General features: G+C 36.3%; 1 protein-coding gene across 3 annotated transcripts in view; it reads right to left on the bottom strand.

Moving 5' to 3' along the window:
- The window catches only part of CEP135 (centrosomal protein 135), a 69,658-nt gene that overhangs the window by 34,821 nt on the left and 19,226 nt on the right, over positions 1–15,611 (bottom strand). For all 3 annotated transcript variants that reach the window (XM_049630504.1, XM_049630505.1, XM_049630502.1), the window contains 5 exons: positions 13,789–13,854; positions 11,580–11,718; positions 8,280–8,503; positions 3,367–3,519; positions 2,465–2,617 (listed from right to left, as the gene is read on the bottom strand). In XM_049630504.1, the coding sequence (XP_049486461.1) occupies positions 2,465–2,617; positions 3,367–3,519; positions 8,280–8,503; positions 11,580–11,718; positions 13,789–13,854 (735 nt within the window). The remainder of the gene's footprint in view (positions 1–2,464; positions 2,618–3,366; positions 3,520–8,279; positions 8,504–11,579; positions 11,719–13,788; positions 13,855–15,611) is intronic.

Here is a 15,611-nt window from a genome sequence, read left to right as displayed (position 1 = left end):
ATGAAAAGGGCTTAATAAATGTTAAATATTATTTAAGAGGTAGCACAAATAGAACTTGGTGATTGATTGAAGGACAAGAAGAGCTTTAAGGGAGAGAGGAGTCAGTGATGATGCCAGGTTTGACATCTGGGTGGGTAGCAGAATAAGAGGAAATTACAAGAGGAAGCTTATGGATTGAGATGATTAGTTTTAAGTAAAAGACCTACTGTAAGCTCATAAATCCTGCCTCCTACAATCTAGAAAGATTCTGGTAATATGAATATCATTTTTTTTCTGAGCTTTTAGTACTACTGCATTTTTAAATCCTGTTTTTACATTCCTTGGTCCTTTCAACAAATATGGAAAAGAATAAATCAGTAGCTTGTGCTAAAAGTTGCCATATTGCACAGAAGTTTTCCATTTGGTAGTTTTAACACTTATTTTTATAAGAAAGCACATTCTGGGAGGCAGTATTCCAAAAGATCCCAATTAAAAGTATTGTGTTGGGGTAAAATTTTAACTGAAAATGTATGCAATAAGGACTACCTTTATAATGCTTTAATGTCCTTATTCCTAACTTTAGCTACTGATTTCTAAGCATTAATTCAATAATACCTATTGAAACTAAACTACACAATCCATAATAGTAACAGTAATAGCTATGTTGAGTTCTTACAATGTTCTAAACTCTATTAAGTGCTTTGTGTACATTAACATATTTTTTGGAGGTTATAAAAGAAAACATAAAATACTGTGCCTAAACAGGACACCAAAAGCACAAACAACAAAAGAGAAAATACATAAAATGGACTTCATCAAAATTAAAAACTCTTGTGCTTTAAATGGCTTTAAAGCCATTTAGAGCACACCATTTAGAAAATGAGGGGCGCCTGGGTGGCTCAGTCGGTTAAGCAGCCAACTTCGGCTCAGGTCATGATCTCACGGTGAGTTCGAGCCCTGCGTCGGGCTCTGTGCTGACAGCTCAGAGCCTGGAGCCTGTTTCAGATTCTGTGTCTCCCTCTCTCTGACCCTCCCCTGTTCATGCTCTGTCTCTCCCTGTCTCAAAAATAAATAAAACATTTAAAAAATTAAAAAAAAAATTAGAAAATGAAAAGGCAACCCACAGAATGGGGCAGAGTATTCGCAAATCATGTATCTGATAAGGGGCTTGTACTAAAAATATATAAAATACTCTTATAGTTCAATAACAATGAGATAATAACCCAATGTAAAAATGGACAAAGCATCTGAATAGACATTTCTTCAAAGATGATATACAAATGGCTAAATAAGCACATGAAAAGATGCCTGAAATTATTAGCTATCAAGGAAATGCAAATCAAGACCACAATGGATACTACTTCATACCCACCAGCATGATGATAATAAAGAAGACAGATAATAACATGTGTTGGTGAGGATGTGGAGAAATTAGAACTTTTATACAGTGCTGGTGGGAATATAAATGTTACACAGTTGCTTTGGAAAACAGCCTGGCAGTTGCTCAAATGGTTATGGTTATCATATGAACCTAGGTATATACTCAAGATTAAATGAAAATCCATATAAACAAAAAGCTGTACATGGATGTTCACAGCATCATTATTCATAATAGCCAAAAAGTAGAAACCACACAAATGAAAATTAAAATGTTGTCTGTCTATCCATACAATGGAATATTATTCCACAATAAAAAGGAATAAAGTATTAAAACATATATATGATACATGAATGAACTTGAAAACATTATGCAAAGTGAGAGAAACCTGAAGATAAAAACCACATACTGAATGATTCAATTTATATGAAATGTTCAGAGTAGGCAAATCCACAGGGACAGAAAGTAGCTTAGTGGTTACCTAGGCCCAAAGAGGCTGGGGGGAAAGGGAGAATGGCTGCTAAGGGGTTTACAGTTTCTTTTCGAGGTAATGAAAATGCTCTAAAATGGACTGTGGTGATAGGGTGAACAAGTCTGTGAATATACAAAACCACTGAATTTTACATTTTAAATGGGTAAACTGAATGGCATGTGACTATCTCAATAAAGCTGTTTTAACAACAACAAAAGATAATGTCCCTCCACCTGAGGAACTTCCTATTGAGATCAGAGGTCAGTAATTTTCTATAAAGAACCAGATAATAAATATTTTAGGCTTTGTGGGCCAGTTTCTGTTGCAAATACTCATCTCTGCCACTGCAGCACAATAGAAACCACACAGAATACTATGGTAAATGAATGAGCGTGGTATTCCACTAACGTTGACCAATGATGAAATTTGTGTGTCATGAAATACTCTTTTTATAGGACTTAAAAATGTAAAAACCATTCTTAGCACATGGTCATACAAAAATACAATGGTCTGGATTTGGCTCATGTGTCATTGTTTGCCAACCCCCTAAATAAATAATTACTTTACAGGAAAATATCTATAAAGACCTCCTTTTTCTCCATAAATTTCAAAAATAAGTCGATCTTATTACTTACTTTTAACTTTTCTTTTAAAGCTTCTTTTTCTGCCATAATCCTTCTTAAGTCAGATAATGCAAGTTCTTTTTCTTTTTCCATAAGACTAATAATATTATGGGAGGCTGTGGTTTGGGTGGATTCTTGTCTTAGGGCACGTAACTGTTCCTGAGCCTTAAAGAATTAAAAGACATAAATAAAAAATGCTTTGGATATGCTCCCATGTAAAAAAAAAAAAAAGGCAAACTAAACACATGCTACTTTGCTCTCTTGCCAAATCTAAACAAAATGAGTAAAAGGTATTAAAATAGTAACAACAATAAAAAAAACCAAAAAGACAAAGAGATTAAGGGGAAATGCAAGCTACAGAATTTTGGAAACCAGACAGCAGGTGGACAATTAGTAATTAAGTAAGCAGACCCAAGAAAGCTGAAATCCAAGCCATGTGGAAAGCCCAGAAATCAATCAATTTGCAACTGCAGATTCTAAAAAAGCTTCAGAAGTAAAAACAGCTTTTTCAACTTGACCTTTTAACTTACATGCCCTTCTCCCTCTCTCAAAGTGGCAGTGGAATTTTATGGGAAATTGATATGGAGCAAATATATCCAAATCATGGGTGCTACCCACTGTTTGACAGACTATTAACATGTCTGAATCCCAAGGATAAACTTGGCTCAGAATCAGGCTAAGACCTGTTCTAGGTAATTTTAGAAGAGACTATCTAACAGACCTGACCCATAGACTAGAGAAGAATAAATATGAAAGAATAATAGAAATCTCTGCTTTAGGAACAGGATGATAATAATAGATAATTCTAATTATGAAGAAATATCACAAGGTCCATATATTACAGTAATTTAAAAGATTTACACTGGTTCCCTTAAGCTATTCTATAGAATCTGTTGGCTTAATCAATTTCTTACTTCATTATATAAGACACTTAGTTTATCTCTTTCTGCTGTCAACAATTTAACATTGGACTGTATATCCTCCATATGTCTTTCAAATCTTTCCAGCATACGCTGAAGTTCATCTCTTTCTCTTGTGATCAGATGAACTTCTGAGTTGTAATCACCCTGAAACATAATTTAAAAACAGAAGTTATCATTTGTTATAATTATCACCATATGGTTGTCACAGGATGCTGGTAATGACAGTGACTGAATAATGCTAACAGATAAAAAGAACACAATTTTTTATCTAAAATGAGAACAGAAGATGAGAGTGCAGGCAGTATTGGGGCAAATCTCCTGGCCTTCAAATGCCTAGGAAGGGACTCCACTGCCAATGATACCACTTGATCAGATCCCATCAGATGCTTCAACTGTCCTTCTCCTGGAGTTGTTTATAATAGTAGTAACTAGGAACTTGTTAGATATGCAAGTTCTGTGGGCCCACCCCAGACAGACTGAATGAGAAACTGTGGGCACAGGGCCCAGTAACTATGGCTCATCAAGCCCTCCAGGTGATTATGCATGCTAACTAACTGTTGGCAACCACTAGTTTACAACCCACTCCAGGGGAGGGACTAGGAGGGTATGTGTGTGCCTATTACCCACTGCAAGTTAACTATTACAGCCTAGCACATTCCCCAGTGTCTTTTTTGTGTGTTTTGTTTTTTTTACTGAATCTAAGATCAATTTCCCAGCCACACCAACCGCCCCACCTGTCCCAGCCCCAACCTACGTGAGGTCTATTTTTGCAATGAGATAAATATAAATATTTCTACCGAGGAGTATACATTAAGGATGTTCACCAAATAAGCAACTACTTCTAACATTTCTAAAACAGGATTATGCCTATTATTCTAGTCCAATGCAAAAGACCCGCCATCTTCACTATTGTGGAAAATAAAGGTGATAAATGTCGACCTGGGATCTAAGATATCTTAGCATTTAGGTACTAATTGCAGAAGCCCCAGGTAGGGATAATCTGATAATCAGGTACACTGGAAAGCATTCTGATCTATGTCACTCACTATCTACCGTGCACATAACCATGTCCAATGTAGACTTGGTATCTGTAAGTACCCCTAACCTGCCACTTGGAAATAAGTTATCCTTTTGGTGAAACAAGCAAAATCAAGGGATAATGGATGAGATTAACTATCTGGACACTTTAAAAGACAAGACATTTTACAGGACAAAAGCAGATTAGGGTTTGAGGGCTTAATTAAGGCTTAGATAAGTATAAGAGAAACTCTGTAACCTAACCGTATCTACATAAAAATATCTTACAGAAAGGAGGTAGTTTACATAGGTTTTAAAAAAGGAGAACTCTGTGAATAAAGATTGACAGTTCTGCAGATGTGGTCATTGAGCACTAGAACGAAGCAGAGCTGAGCCTTGTATTGTCCCACTGCACTAGAGCCACAGATGGGGCCATGGCCAACAAAATTCAGCGCGCTAGGGCAAAAGCCCAGAAGTGAGGGGCTCACTCTGCATATCTCTCTGAGCTCTGGGCTTGGCAAAAGTGTTGCTGCTCATCCAGCTTCTCCCCCAAAGCTCAGGTGAAGATCTGGGGTGGGGTAGGAGCTGGGGGTCTGGTTATAAAGAAAGTTGGGACATTACAAAAAAAAAAGATTTTTATTACTGTCTTGGTCTCAGCTTAAAGGTGACTTTCTCTAAGGAATCTTCTGATTCTCCAATCTAAAATTTTTTATTTATTTGTATTATTATTATTTTTATTTTAGAGAGAGAGACAGTATGAGCAGGGGAGAGGTGCAGAGGGAGAAAGAGAGAGAATCTTAAGCAGGCTCTATGCTCAGCATGGAGGCCAACATGGGGCTTAATCCCACAACCCTGGGATCATGACCTGACCTGAAATGAAGAGTCAGTCAGAGTCTCAACTGACTAGGCCATCCAAGTGCCCCTCCAATCTAATTTAGATCTCCCTGTATGTATTCTCAGACCATTATGAAACCTTCTTGTATCTTTTCTTCACTAACACTATAAATGAGTTTATAAAGTTATTAATATGTGTTTAAAGTACATCTTTACCATTAAAATGTAAGCTCTGTGAAGGACATAGTAGGTATCTGGTTTTACTCACCATAACTTCAGTGCCTACCATGGTACCAGGTAAAATGTATAAATTCTCTAACATTAGTGACTGGCCTTCTCCCCCTCCCACAAATTTTTTATTTAAATTCTAGTTAGTTAACATATAGTGTAATACAGGTTTCAGGAGTAGAATTCAGTGATTCATCACTTACATGTGACACCCCGTGCACATCACAAGTGCCCTCCTTAATACCCATCACCCATTTAGCCCATCTCCCATCCACTTCCTTCCATCAACCCTCACTTTGTTCTCTATTGTTAAGAGTCTTTTATGGTTTGCTTCCCTCTCCTTTTTTCCCCTTCCCATATATTCATCTGTTTTATTCCCTAAATTCCACATATGAGTGAAATCATATGGTATTTGTCTTTCTCTGACTTATTTCACTTAGCATAATACACTCTAGCTCCATCCATGTTGTTGCAAATGGCAAGATTTCATTCTTTTTGATGGCCAAGTAATATTCCTCTGTGTGTGTGTATGTGTGTGTGTGTGCGTGTGTGTATACATCTTTATCCACTCATTTGACTGGCCTTCTTAAGCAGGAACTCTAGCTGTTTTCTAAATATATCCTGTATGGACATAAATATGCAGGTATTTATATTTGTGTTCATAAATAATTGTTAATAACGCCCTTATACCACTCCATCATTCCTAACACACATATACACAAGCTCATACACACACATGCAAAATACTAAATGCTACGAGCATAGGAACTATGTCTTCTTTATCTCATGTCCAGTGTTTAATTCATAGCTGGCACTCAGTATGTGCTCAACTGAACCGAACTTTGTATCTAGACCTGATGTACTTCCCCACTTTGTAAATGAGGAAACAGGGGTTCCATGAAGTGAGGGAACTTATCCAAGGTCATAAAGACAGTCTGTAGAGTTGTAACTTCTATCAGGCCTCCAACTCTAAAGCCCTTTCCACTACCAATATACTCAAAACTCACAATTGGAATCATAGTGAGTACAAGGTGAGAGGAGGCAGTGCCCACCCTGCAGACAGCAGAGAATTAACAGGTGTATTTTTGACAAAGATCACTGATATTAAAAATAGCAATTTTTTCCCAAGTTACTGCAATCCCAAGAAACTGTGCCTAACAGTGAGCCATAAAGCAGGAGTTGAAAACTCAAAGCTTGTACCAAATCCAGCTTTAGTGAGGTCTTTGTTGTTTGCCATGTAGTTTCTAAACATGTTGAAAATACCCAAGTTGAGGTGCAGATGCACAGAACTGTGCATCACAACTGTTTTATCCTCCTCCCATTTTACTCACATACACACCCACAATTCCCTACCATTCTTGCAACTTATTATTAGAATTCCAAAATGCTCTGAATACTCTACTTTAGAAAATGAATTCTTTATCTGAGTCAGTTAACACTAGAATATTTTAAGAAAATCAGTTGAAGGGGATAAAAGTCTCTCCTAAACCAGTATCTCTTGTTTTCAATTGTGAATCCCTATCAAGGAGTTAATTAAATCAAATAATTATGTTAAAAGCCTTCAGATATTTTCCTACCCAGTTTTATTTAATAAATGCTTGATTAAACTAATCAACCACTTTGCAGGAAGATTCTCCTACATAATGAAGGTGATCAATTCAGTGATTTATTTTTTCTGAGTCCTAAGTATATATGGGGCTTAAAAAGCAACTCAGTAAACACATAAATTAACTTACACAGTGTTTTCCCACCAGTTCCCTCTACTTGTACCAGATAACATAGAATAGTGTTTCTACTGACACCAGTAAATCAAATTCAGCCATTAGCCAATAAGGTTAAAAAACAGAGTCTAATCATAAAACAACCCAAAACCATTTAACAACAGACACAGGATCTTCAAGAAAGAGATGATGAAACAAGTAAATTCAGCCAAGTCTGAATTTTTTTAACCTATTATCTTCATGTATATGCCACAGTGACTTGATATTTTTAAACATTTGAAATGAAATGTTTTGAATTTTAACTTTAATCCCAACTTCCCCTAATTTTATCTAGTGTGTAAATAATGTTAGAATCATAAGCCTCCAGGACTCCTATAGCTCTAAAGCTTAAAAAAACAAAAACAAAAACAAACAAACAAACAATGAAGAATTCAAATTATACTCATGAAACACTGAAAATAACTGAGACCTAAAAGAGAGATACACAATTTTAACCTCTCATGAAACATGGTTAACTTTACCGAGTTTTAGACTAGCAACTTGTAAATGTGGTTGTAGTAGACAAATGGGATGATCTGCCCCACACTTATTCCCACCCTCTACCTTCTCCTGCTACATGGTTAACATGGAAGATGTCTGGCGTGTACAACGTGACCCACCTTCCTGACTGGTCCAAGGCTGGGAATAGTATGAAGCCATGTTGTCTGCCATGTGGACAAAGCCACTTTGCTTTGAGAAAGAAAATGCAGCTGATAACAAGAGTAAAGGATAGAAAGAAAGGAAATGTCCAGTAGCATGAATTACTGGTTCCAGTTTCTGGAAGCCCAGATGTCCATGCACTTACCCTACACCCTTAATGAACTATTCAATCTTTCCTTAATTTCCAAAACTCAGTACATTATACTTTGTTCTTAAGTAGTTTTCCTAATAAATGCAGTGTCCCTACAGGATACAGGTCATGTAAGAAAATAAGAATCAAAATTAAGAAAAACTTTTAAAAAGCAAGTGTGAATAAAGTTATATTTAATACAATAATAACACCAGAAAAGCTGGCTCATAAAAATTCAGTCTTGCCTATTAATCATCTTTAAAAAGAGGTATTACCTTTTCTAGTGTTTTAAATATTGGAATTTTTTCACGTGTAGAATAATTTGTAGAACAAGATCTTCGCTGTATTATATGTTGGAGTCTTTCCAGCTCTTTCTTATAAAAATCTCGTTCTTCTTCTATACCTTTCAGAAACGTATCTAAACGAGAGGGTGACTTGTCTCGACGTTTTATTCCGTGTTCTAGCCTCATCCTTTCAACTTCCAGAGTAAGTTCTCTTTCTGTAAGTTCAAGTAGTTAAATATTAAAACAGTGTTGGATATAAATTGTACAATTAGCCAAATAAATTATTTGAATAAGTTTTAGAATACAAGCTACTAAAAATCATTAATCTTTGTATATCACCTGGTGCTCATCATGACAAGTGCACTCCTTAATCGTCATCACCTATTTCACCCATTCTCCAACCCACCTCCTCTCTGGTAACCATCAGTTTGTTTCTTTTTTCTTTTTTTGAAGATTTTACTTTTAAGTAATCTCTACACCCAACATGGCAAATGAACTCACAACCTCAAGATCAAGAGTTGCATGCTCTTCTGACTGAGCCACTCAGGCGCCCCAAGAGTCTGTTTCTTGGTTTGCCTCTCTTTTTCCCTTTGCTCATTTGTTTTATTTCTTAAATTCCACATATGAATGAAATCATATGGTATTTGTTTTTCTGACTTATTTCACTTAGCATAATACTCTCTAGCTCCACCCACACTGTTGTAAACAGCAAGATTTCATTCTTTTTTATGGCTAATATTCCATTGTATAGATATACCACCTCGTCTTCATCCATTCACCAGTCGATGGACATTTGGGTTCTGTCCATAATTTGGTTATTATAGTAATGCTGCTATAAACATTGGGGTGCATGTATCCCTTTGAGTATTTTTGTATTCTCTGGGTAAATACTTAGTAGTGTGATTGCTGGATTATAAGGTAGTTCTATTTTTAACTGTTGAGGAAACTCCATACTATTTTCCAGTGGCTATACCAGTTTGCATTCCCACCAACAGTGCAAGAAGATTACCCTTTCTCCACATCCTCGCCAGCCCCCGCTGTTTCTTGTGTTGTTGATTTTAGCTATTCTGACAGGTGTGAGATGATATCTCATTGTAGTTTTGATTTGCATTTTCTTGATGGTAAGTGATGATGAGCATGTTTTTCTTTTTTTAAAAGTTTGAGAGAAAGAGACAGAGAGAAGAGTGCATGCACATGGGGGAGGGACAGAGATAAGAGAGAGAGAATCCCAAGCAGGCTCCACAATGTCAGTGCAGAGCCTGATGTGGAGCTCAAACCCATGAACCATGAGATCATGTCCTGAGCCAAAGTCAGACACTTAACCGACTGAGCCACCCAGGCACTCCTGATGAGCATCTTTTCATGTGTCTGTCTGCCATCTGTATGTCTTCTTTGGAAAAATGTCTATTCCTGTCTTCTACCCACTTTTTAACTGGATTATTTGTTTTTTGGGTGTTGAGTTTTGTCAATTCTTAATATATTTTGAATACTAACTCTATCAGATATGTCATTTGCAAATATCTTCTATTCCACAGGTTGCCTTTTAGTTTTGTTGACTGTTTCCTCTGCTATGCAGAAGCTTTTTATTTTGATGTAATCCCAATAGTTTATTTTTTCTTTTGCTTCCCTTGCCTCAGGAGACATATCAGGGTGAGCATGTTTAAATGCCAATGGACAAAAACAGAACAGACTAAAATTATGGAAAGGAGACTATTAATATGCAAAGTTTTAAAATTAGAGATCCAGAGAACAGATGGAGGCAGTGGCCTTTCCTAAGAGGGACATACTTCCACAGTAACATGAGGGAAGATAATGACAGACAGTTTAAGATCTGGGGACAGAAAACTGACAGAAGGCTTCCCTGATGGCTTCCATTCTCTTAGGGAACCTGAAGATTGCCTACTCAAAATGGGAAGTGGAATGAGAGTCACAGCCTTATTGAGAATGGAAAACATTTGAAATGTTCTCTGCAGAGAGTAGGAAATCAAGTGGTAAGAAATACAGAGTAAGATTTCCATACATCATTGAGTGCGCAGCTGAGATTCAGGACCATCTAATTTACAGTGCTATTGATGCGTCTGGTGCATACACATGCAGTGGTTAACTGTTCATGTGTAAATGTGTAGAGGGTAAATATTTTGGTTGACTTGTGCCTGGATTTTTGGCAGGGGGGTGCATTCACAACAGAGAAATAGGGGGTTTCATGTATTCGAAAGATCACACTGAAATGACAGGTCATGGCTAGCTATGAAAGGAAGTAAACTGCAAACTTTTGTATATAGATCTAAGCACTTTAATGTATTAACCCATTTAACCCTCACAACAATCTTTTGGGTAGGTGCCATCATTAACACCATAGACAGGGAAACTAAGGCATAGAGAGGTTAAGTAATGTGCTCAAGGCTTACAGACAGTAAGGAGAGAAGGGGTCAAATAGATTATCCACTTGGATGCTAAAGAGCCTAGGATATAGCCTCTTCTTAATATAGCACACTGGCTTTCTTTTACTTTCCAAGACACATGGAGTTTGAGGGCACCAGGCTTCTGCTCTTGCCATTCATTCTGCCTGGGAAACTCTGCCCCAAATTTTTATCTGGCTGGTGTCTTGTCTGAGACCTTGGGCCAGTCAATTTCTAGCATATCTCCCCCTATTTTATTACCCCTTATCATCTCAAACTGGCTTTTTCATTTATGTGCTACTAACAAAGGCTCCACAAGAGCAGGAACCTTGTATATTTTGTTCACTACGATCATATACCCAGTACCTGAAACAGCCTGGCATACAACAAGCTCATAAACATTTTGAATGAATGGGTGAGTGGATGAATTCTTAGGTGTTTCCTAAACCAAACTCATTTAGTGCTGTTACCCTACTGAGAGAGAGAGAGAGAGAGAGAGAGAGAGAGAGAAAGAGAATGAATGTGTTCTTTCAAGTGATACAAGTATATTTCCTTATAAAGATTCTGCCCTTCAATTTTTCTCTATTTCAGAAGTTTTCCTCTTAGTCTTAATTAATTCTATAATCTGCCTCAAAGGACATACTTCTGCTGGAAAATATTCAAGCAGGGTTCCTTGTGCCAACTAGTCAAAAATATAAAAGAATCCTGTAAGGTTGTTGAGGGACAGAGATTTTTCACTGTATTTACAGCACTTAGTATGGTTTCTGGTATATAACAAGCACTCCACAAATATTCATTGAATGAATGAAAGAAAGATAATCTACTAAGAAAAAATAATGCCTCAGGAGGAAATCACAATCACTTTTTAAGTTATTAACATTTTATATTTTACCTGTAACTGCAAAACTTTCCATTTTTTTGTTAAGTCTTTGCTTTTCTTGTTCAAGCTGATGAACAACAGTTTCCAGGTCTGATTTTATAAGGAGTTCATCACTCAGTCTCTCCTTTTCTTTATGGCATAAGTTTAATTCCTGCAAAATTTAATACTATAATTAAGATTTCTAACATCCTTATAAAATATCATAGCACTTAAAATAAATATTTAGTAGTACCTTAAATTAAGAGTAATTGACATACACACAGACACACATTTTCAGTTAGTCAAGTATACGGTTTCAACTAGAGTTAATTGTCAATTGTAGCTAAAAGGATCATAAAACCCAAATATCAATAGTGCTCCTTTCTGAAAGTTATTAAATTTTGTTTTCATTTGCTCAGCATACTGTCCTACTTTTTAAAATGAATAAAAACTTTTAAAACTTTATTTTTAAAGGAAGGCTGAACAAAGACACAGTGCTCTATCATATGTCTCAGTAATTATGTTGGTCATTCTCTTTGCCTCATCTGCACAGTGGGGATAAGATCAGTACTTGGACACCAAAGATTCACTTGTGAGGGTGGAACTAAGGCTATGAAGCACTCTGCACAGTGTCTAGCACATGGAAAATGCTTAATAAATGTTAGCTATTAATTTCATTAGTATTTACCTTAAAAATATATAATATAGCACTAATGGAAAAAATAAAAAAGGTCAGAAAATAACTACAGCATCTTACTGTCAGCCAATACTACTGAAACTTGGTCAGAATTCTCAGACAAGCATTATGAATCACATTTGACTGTTTATAGTGTATATACAACAGTAGTGAACAAAAGCAAAAATCTCTGCATGACACTGTTAGTAAAAAATCACCAAAACACCCACTTTCTGTTTATTGACTTCATGGGAGAATTTCACAGTATCTTTGAGATTCAAGAGTAGACAATATCTAGCAGGTTTAGTTAATTCAATTATTCAGTATTGACTTAAATACCTGTAGTTGAATAAAAAGGAAGCCACTGCGATTCACAGTGAGCACATAAAAATCAACAAGTATTCAAGCACCTACAATGTGCCAGCATATCACAATGGCTCCATGGGGGTGGGGTGGGAGGGGAGTTTCATTTTCTAATTTGCTTTATGCCACCAGAACATTGCTGCTACACTGTATATATGAGAAATATGTGTCTGTATGTATATATACGTGTGTGTGTGTGTGTGTGTGTATGTATATACATATGTATATGTGTGTATATATACATATATAGAATGAAAAAACTTGGATTAGTCTCAGTTTCTAATCTTAGCAGAAACTCATCCCATTTAATGGCTATTTAAAAAAATCCCCAATCATCTTTTGGGTGACCACCCAGGACTTTCCACCTGTAAGCAAGACATTCTGTCAGTTCTGGACTACAGAACTTTATGCTATTTCTGGGTTTATGCTGGGATGATTACTACTTTTCTCATTTGAAGACTATCAGAACAAATAATATCTAGGAAAATGGTTTATAATACTAAACAAAGATTTTTAAAAGAAGACTGAGTGTTTTTGTTTAAAATTTTATTTTTTGGTGATCTCTGCACCCAAACCAGGGCTCAAACTCATAGCCCCACAATCAAGAGTCGCATGCTCCACTGACTGAGCCAGCCAGGCACCCCAAGACTGAGTACTTTAATAAAAGTCAACAATGTTTAAAGTAATTACCAATTTCTAGTCTTAATATTACTAAACTGACAAGTCCTGAAGTAGTTAAAAGAGTATTCCTAACAGGTTTTCCAAATTTGAATTTAACTTGCAATCTACTATATATGAAATTAAAGAATTACAAAAATATAAACAAAATTAAATATATCCATTCAAAAGAATATGACTCAGCCATAAAAAGGAAATACTTGCTACAAGCATGAACCTTGAAAACACTGTGCTAACTGAAGGAAGCCAAACACAAATGGCCATATATTGTATGATTCCATTTATATAAACTGTCCAGAATAGGCAAATCTATAGAAATAGAGGTAGATTCGTAGTTACCAGAGGCTGAACGGAGGAAAATGGGAGTGACTGCTAATGGGTATGACATTTCTTTTTGGAGTGATGAAAATGTTGTTACTAGAGTGAATATAATGTGTAAATTACATCTCAATTAAAAAATATATGCAATATAAAGCACACAAATTTTATTACCAAAAGTTCTGGCAATTCAACATAACTACTTACCAGTTGAAGTTTTGCCATTGTTTCTTCAAGATCCCGCATTTCAGAAAGCTTTCTTTTAATCTCTTTCTAGGAATAAAAAACTTACTAAGTACAGACCTGAAAGTCAAGAATACTTATCACTAAGTCACACTGCAAATAAGACCGTCATTTTTCAAGTAGTCATCCTTCTCACCAGGGAGATTTAGCTGTTTGTTGTTGTTTTGTTTTAAAGTTTATTTATTGAGAGAGAGAGAGAGAGAGAGAGAGAGAGAGAGAGAGAATTCCAAGCTGACTCCATGCTGTCAGCACAGCACAGCATCTGACACAGGGCTTTTATCTCACTAATCATGAGATCATCACTTGAGCCAAAATCAAGAGTCAGAGGCTTAACCGACTGAACCACTCCATGTGCCCAGAGGCTTTAGCTGTTTTACTTTTTTTTCCATTTTTTTTAACGTTTATTTATTTTTGAGAGACAGAGAGAGGGTGAGCAGGGCAGGGGCAGAGAGAGAGGGAGACAGAGAATCCGAAGTAGGCTCCAGACTCTGAGCTGTCAGCACAGAGTCCGATGCAGGACTCGAACCCATGAACCAAACTGAGATCATGACCTGAGACAAAGTTGGATGTTTAACTGACTGAGCCACCCAGGCGCCCCGAGGCTCTAGCCGTTTTAAGCCTCAATTTCAGTGAAGAGGAGACAACATTCAGGATTCTCTTTAATTTCTTGGTATCCTGAATGCTTACAGGGAGCTATTTGTAACATCTAAAACAAGACGACCACTTAAAAAATATTTTGCCTACATGCTTGTAGGGTCTTCCTTGAACCGTAAGTTTTGGGTTATGTTATGGCACCACCATTTCCTAATTTTCCTATCTTTCCACCTGCAACTACCAATGAGAGCGAGAGCACTGAATGCCAATGTTAAAATATTTTGACCCAAAAGGAATCTTTTGTGAGCCAAGCTATCATTCTTGACCAATGCCAATGGGACCTGAGAAGCTATATTCAGTATGTTGTGTGCATGAGCATAGAAGATGCAAAAGGAGGTAGAAAGAGAGGAATGAGATACAGGACTGTTGCAATGAAACATGAATCACAAAAACAAAATTAAAACTGCACTATATTCTTCATTTTCTAAGTTTATTTTTTTTTTTAGTAATTTCTACACCCAATGTGGGGCTCAAACTCATGATCTGGAGATCAAGAGTCACGGGCTCTTCCAACTGGGCCAGACAGGAGCCCCTATATTCTTCATTTTCAAGACTCTTTTGGAAATTCTGGGTCCCTTGAGATTTTATAATTTTATAATCTTTTTCTGTTTCCATAAAAAAAAAAATGCCATTGGGATTTGGCATTGGGATTTGGATAGGGATTGTACTGAATCTGTAGATTGCTTTGGGTACTAAGTCCTCCAATCCATGAACATAGGATGTCTTTCCATTTATTTCTGTCTTCTTTGATTCTTTTCAGCAATGTTTTTTACCTTCTCAGGTAAGTTTATTCCTAAGTATTTTATTCTTTCTGATGATATTGCAAATGAGATTATTTTATTAATTTCCTTTTGGATTTTAATTATTGGCATATCAAAACACACCTGATTTTTGTGCATTTTGTATCCTGCAACTTTGTTGAATTTATTAGTTCAAGTTTTTGTGAAATCTTTAGGATTTTCTACATATAAGATCATGTCACACAAAAACATAATTTTATTTCTTTCTTTCCAATTTGGATGCCTTTTCTTTCTCTTACCTAACTGCTTTGGCTAGTACTACATTGAACAGAACTGGTGAGAATAGGCATCCTTGCATTGTTCCTGATCCTAGAGGAAAAGCTTCCAATCTTC

Source organism: Panthera uncia, chromosome B1 (genome assembly GCF_023721935.1).
Source record: "Panthera uncia isolate 11264 chromosome B1, Puncia_PCG_1.0, whole genome shotgun sequence".
Taxonomy (NCBI): domain Eukaryota; kingdom Metazoa; phylum Chordata; class Mammalia; order Carnivora; family Felidae; genus Panthera; species Panthera uncia.
The sequence above is the reverse complement of the archived record's forward strand: the minus strand, read 5'-3'. Positions and strand labels throughout refer to the sequence as shown.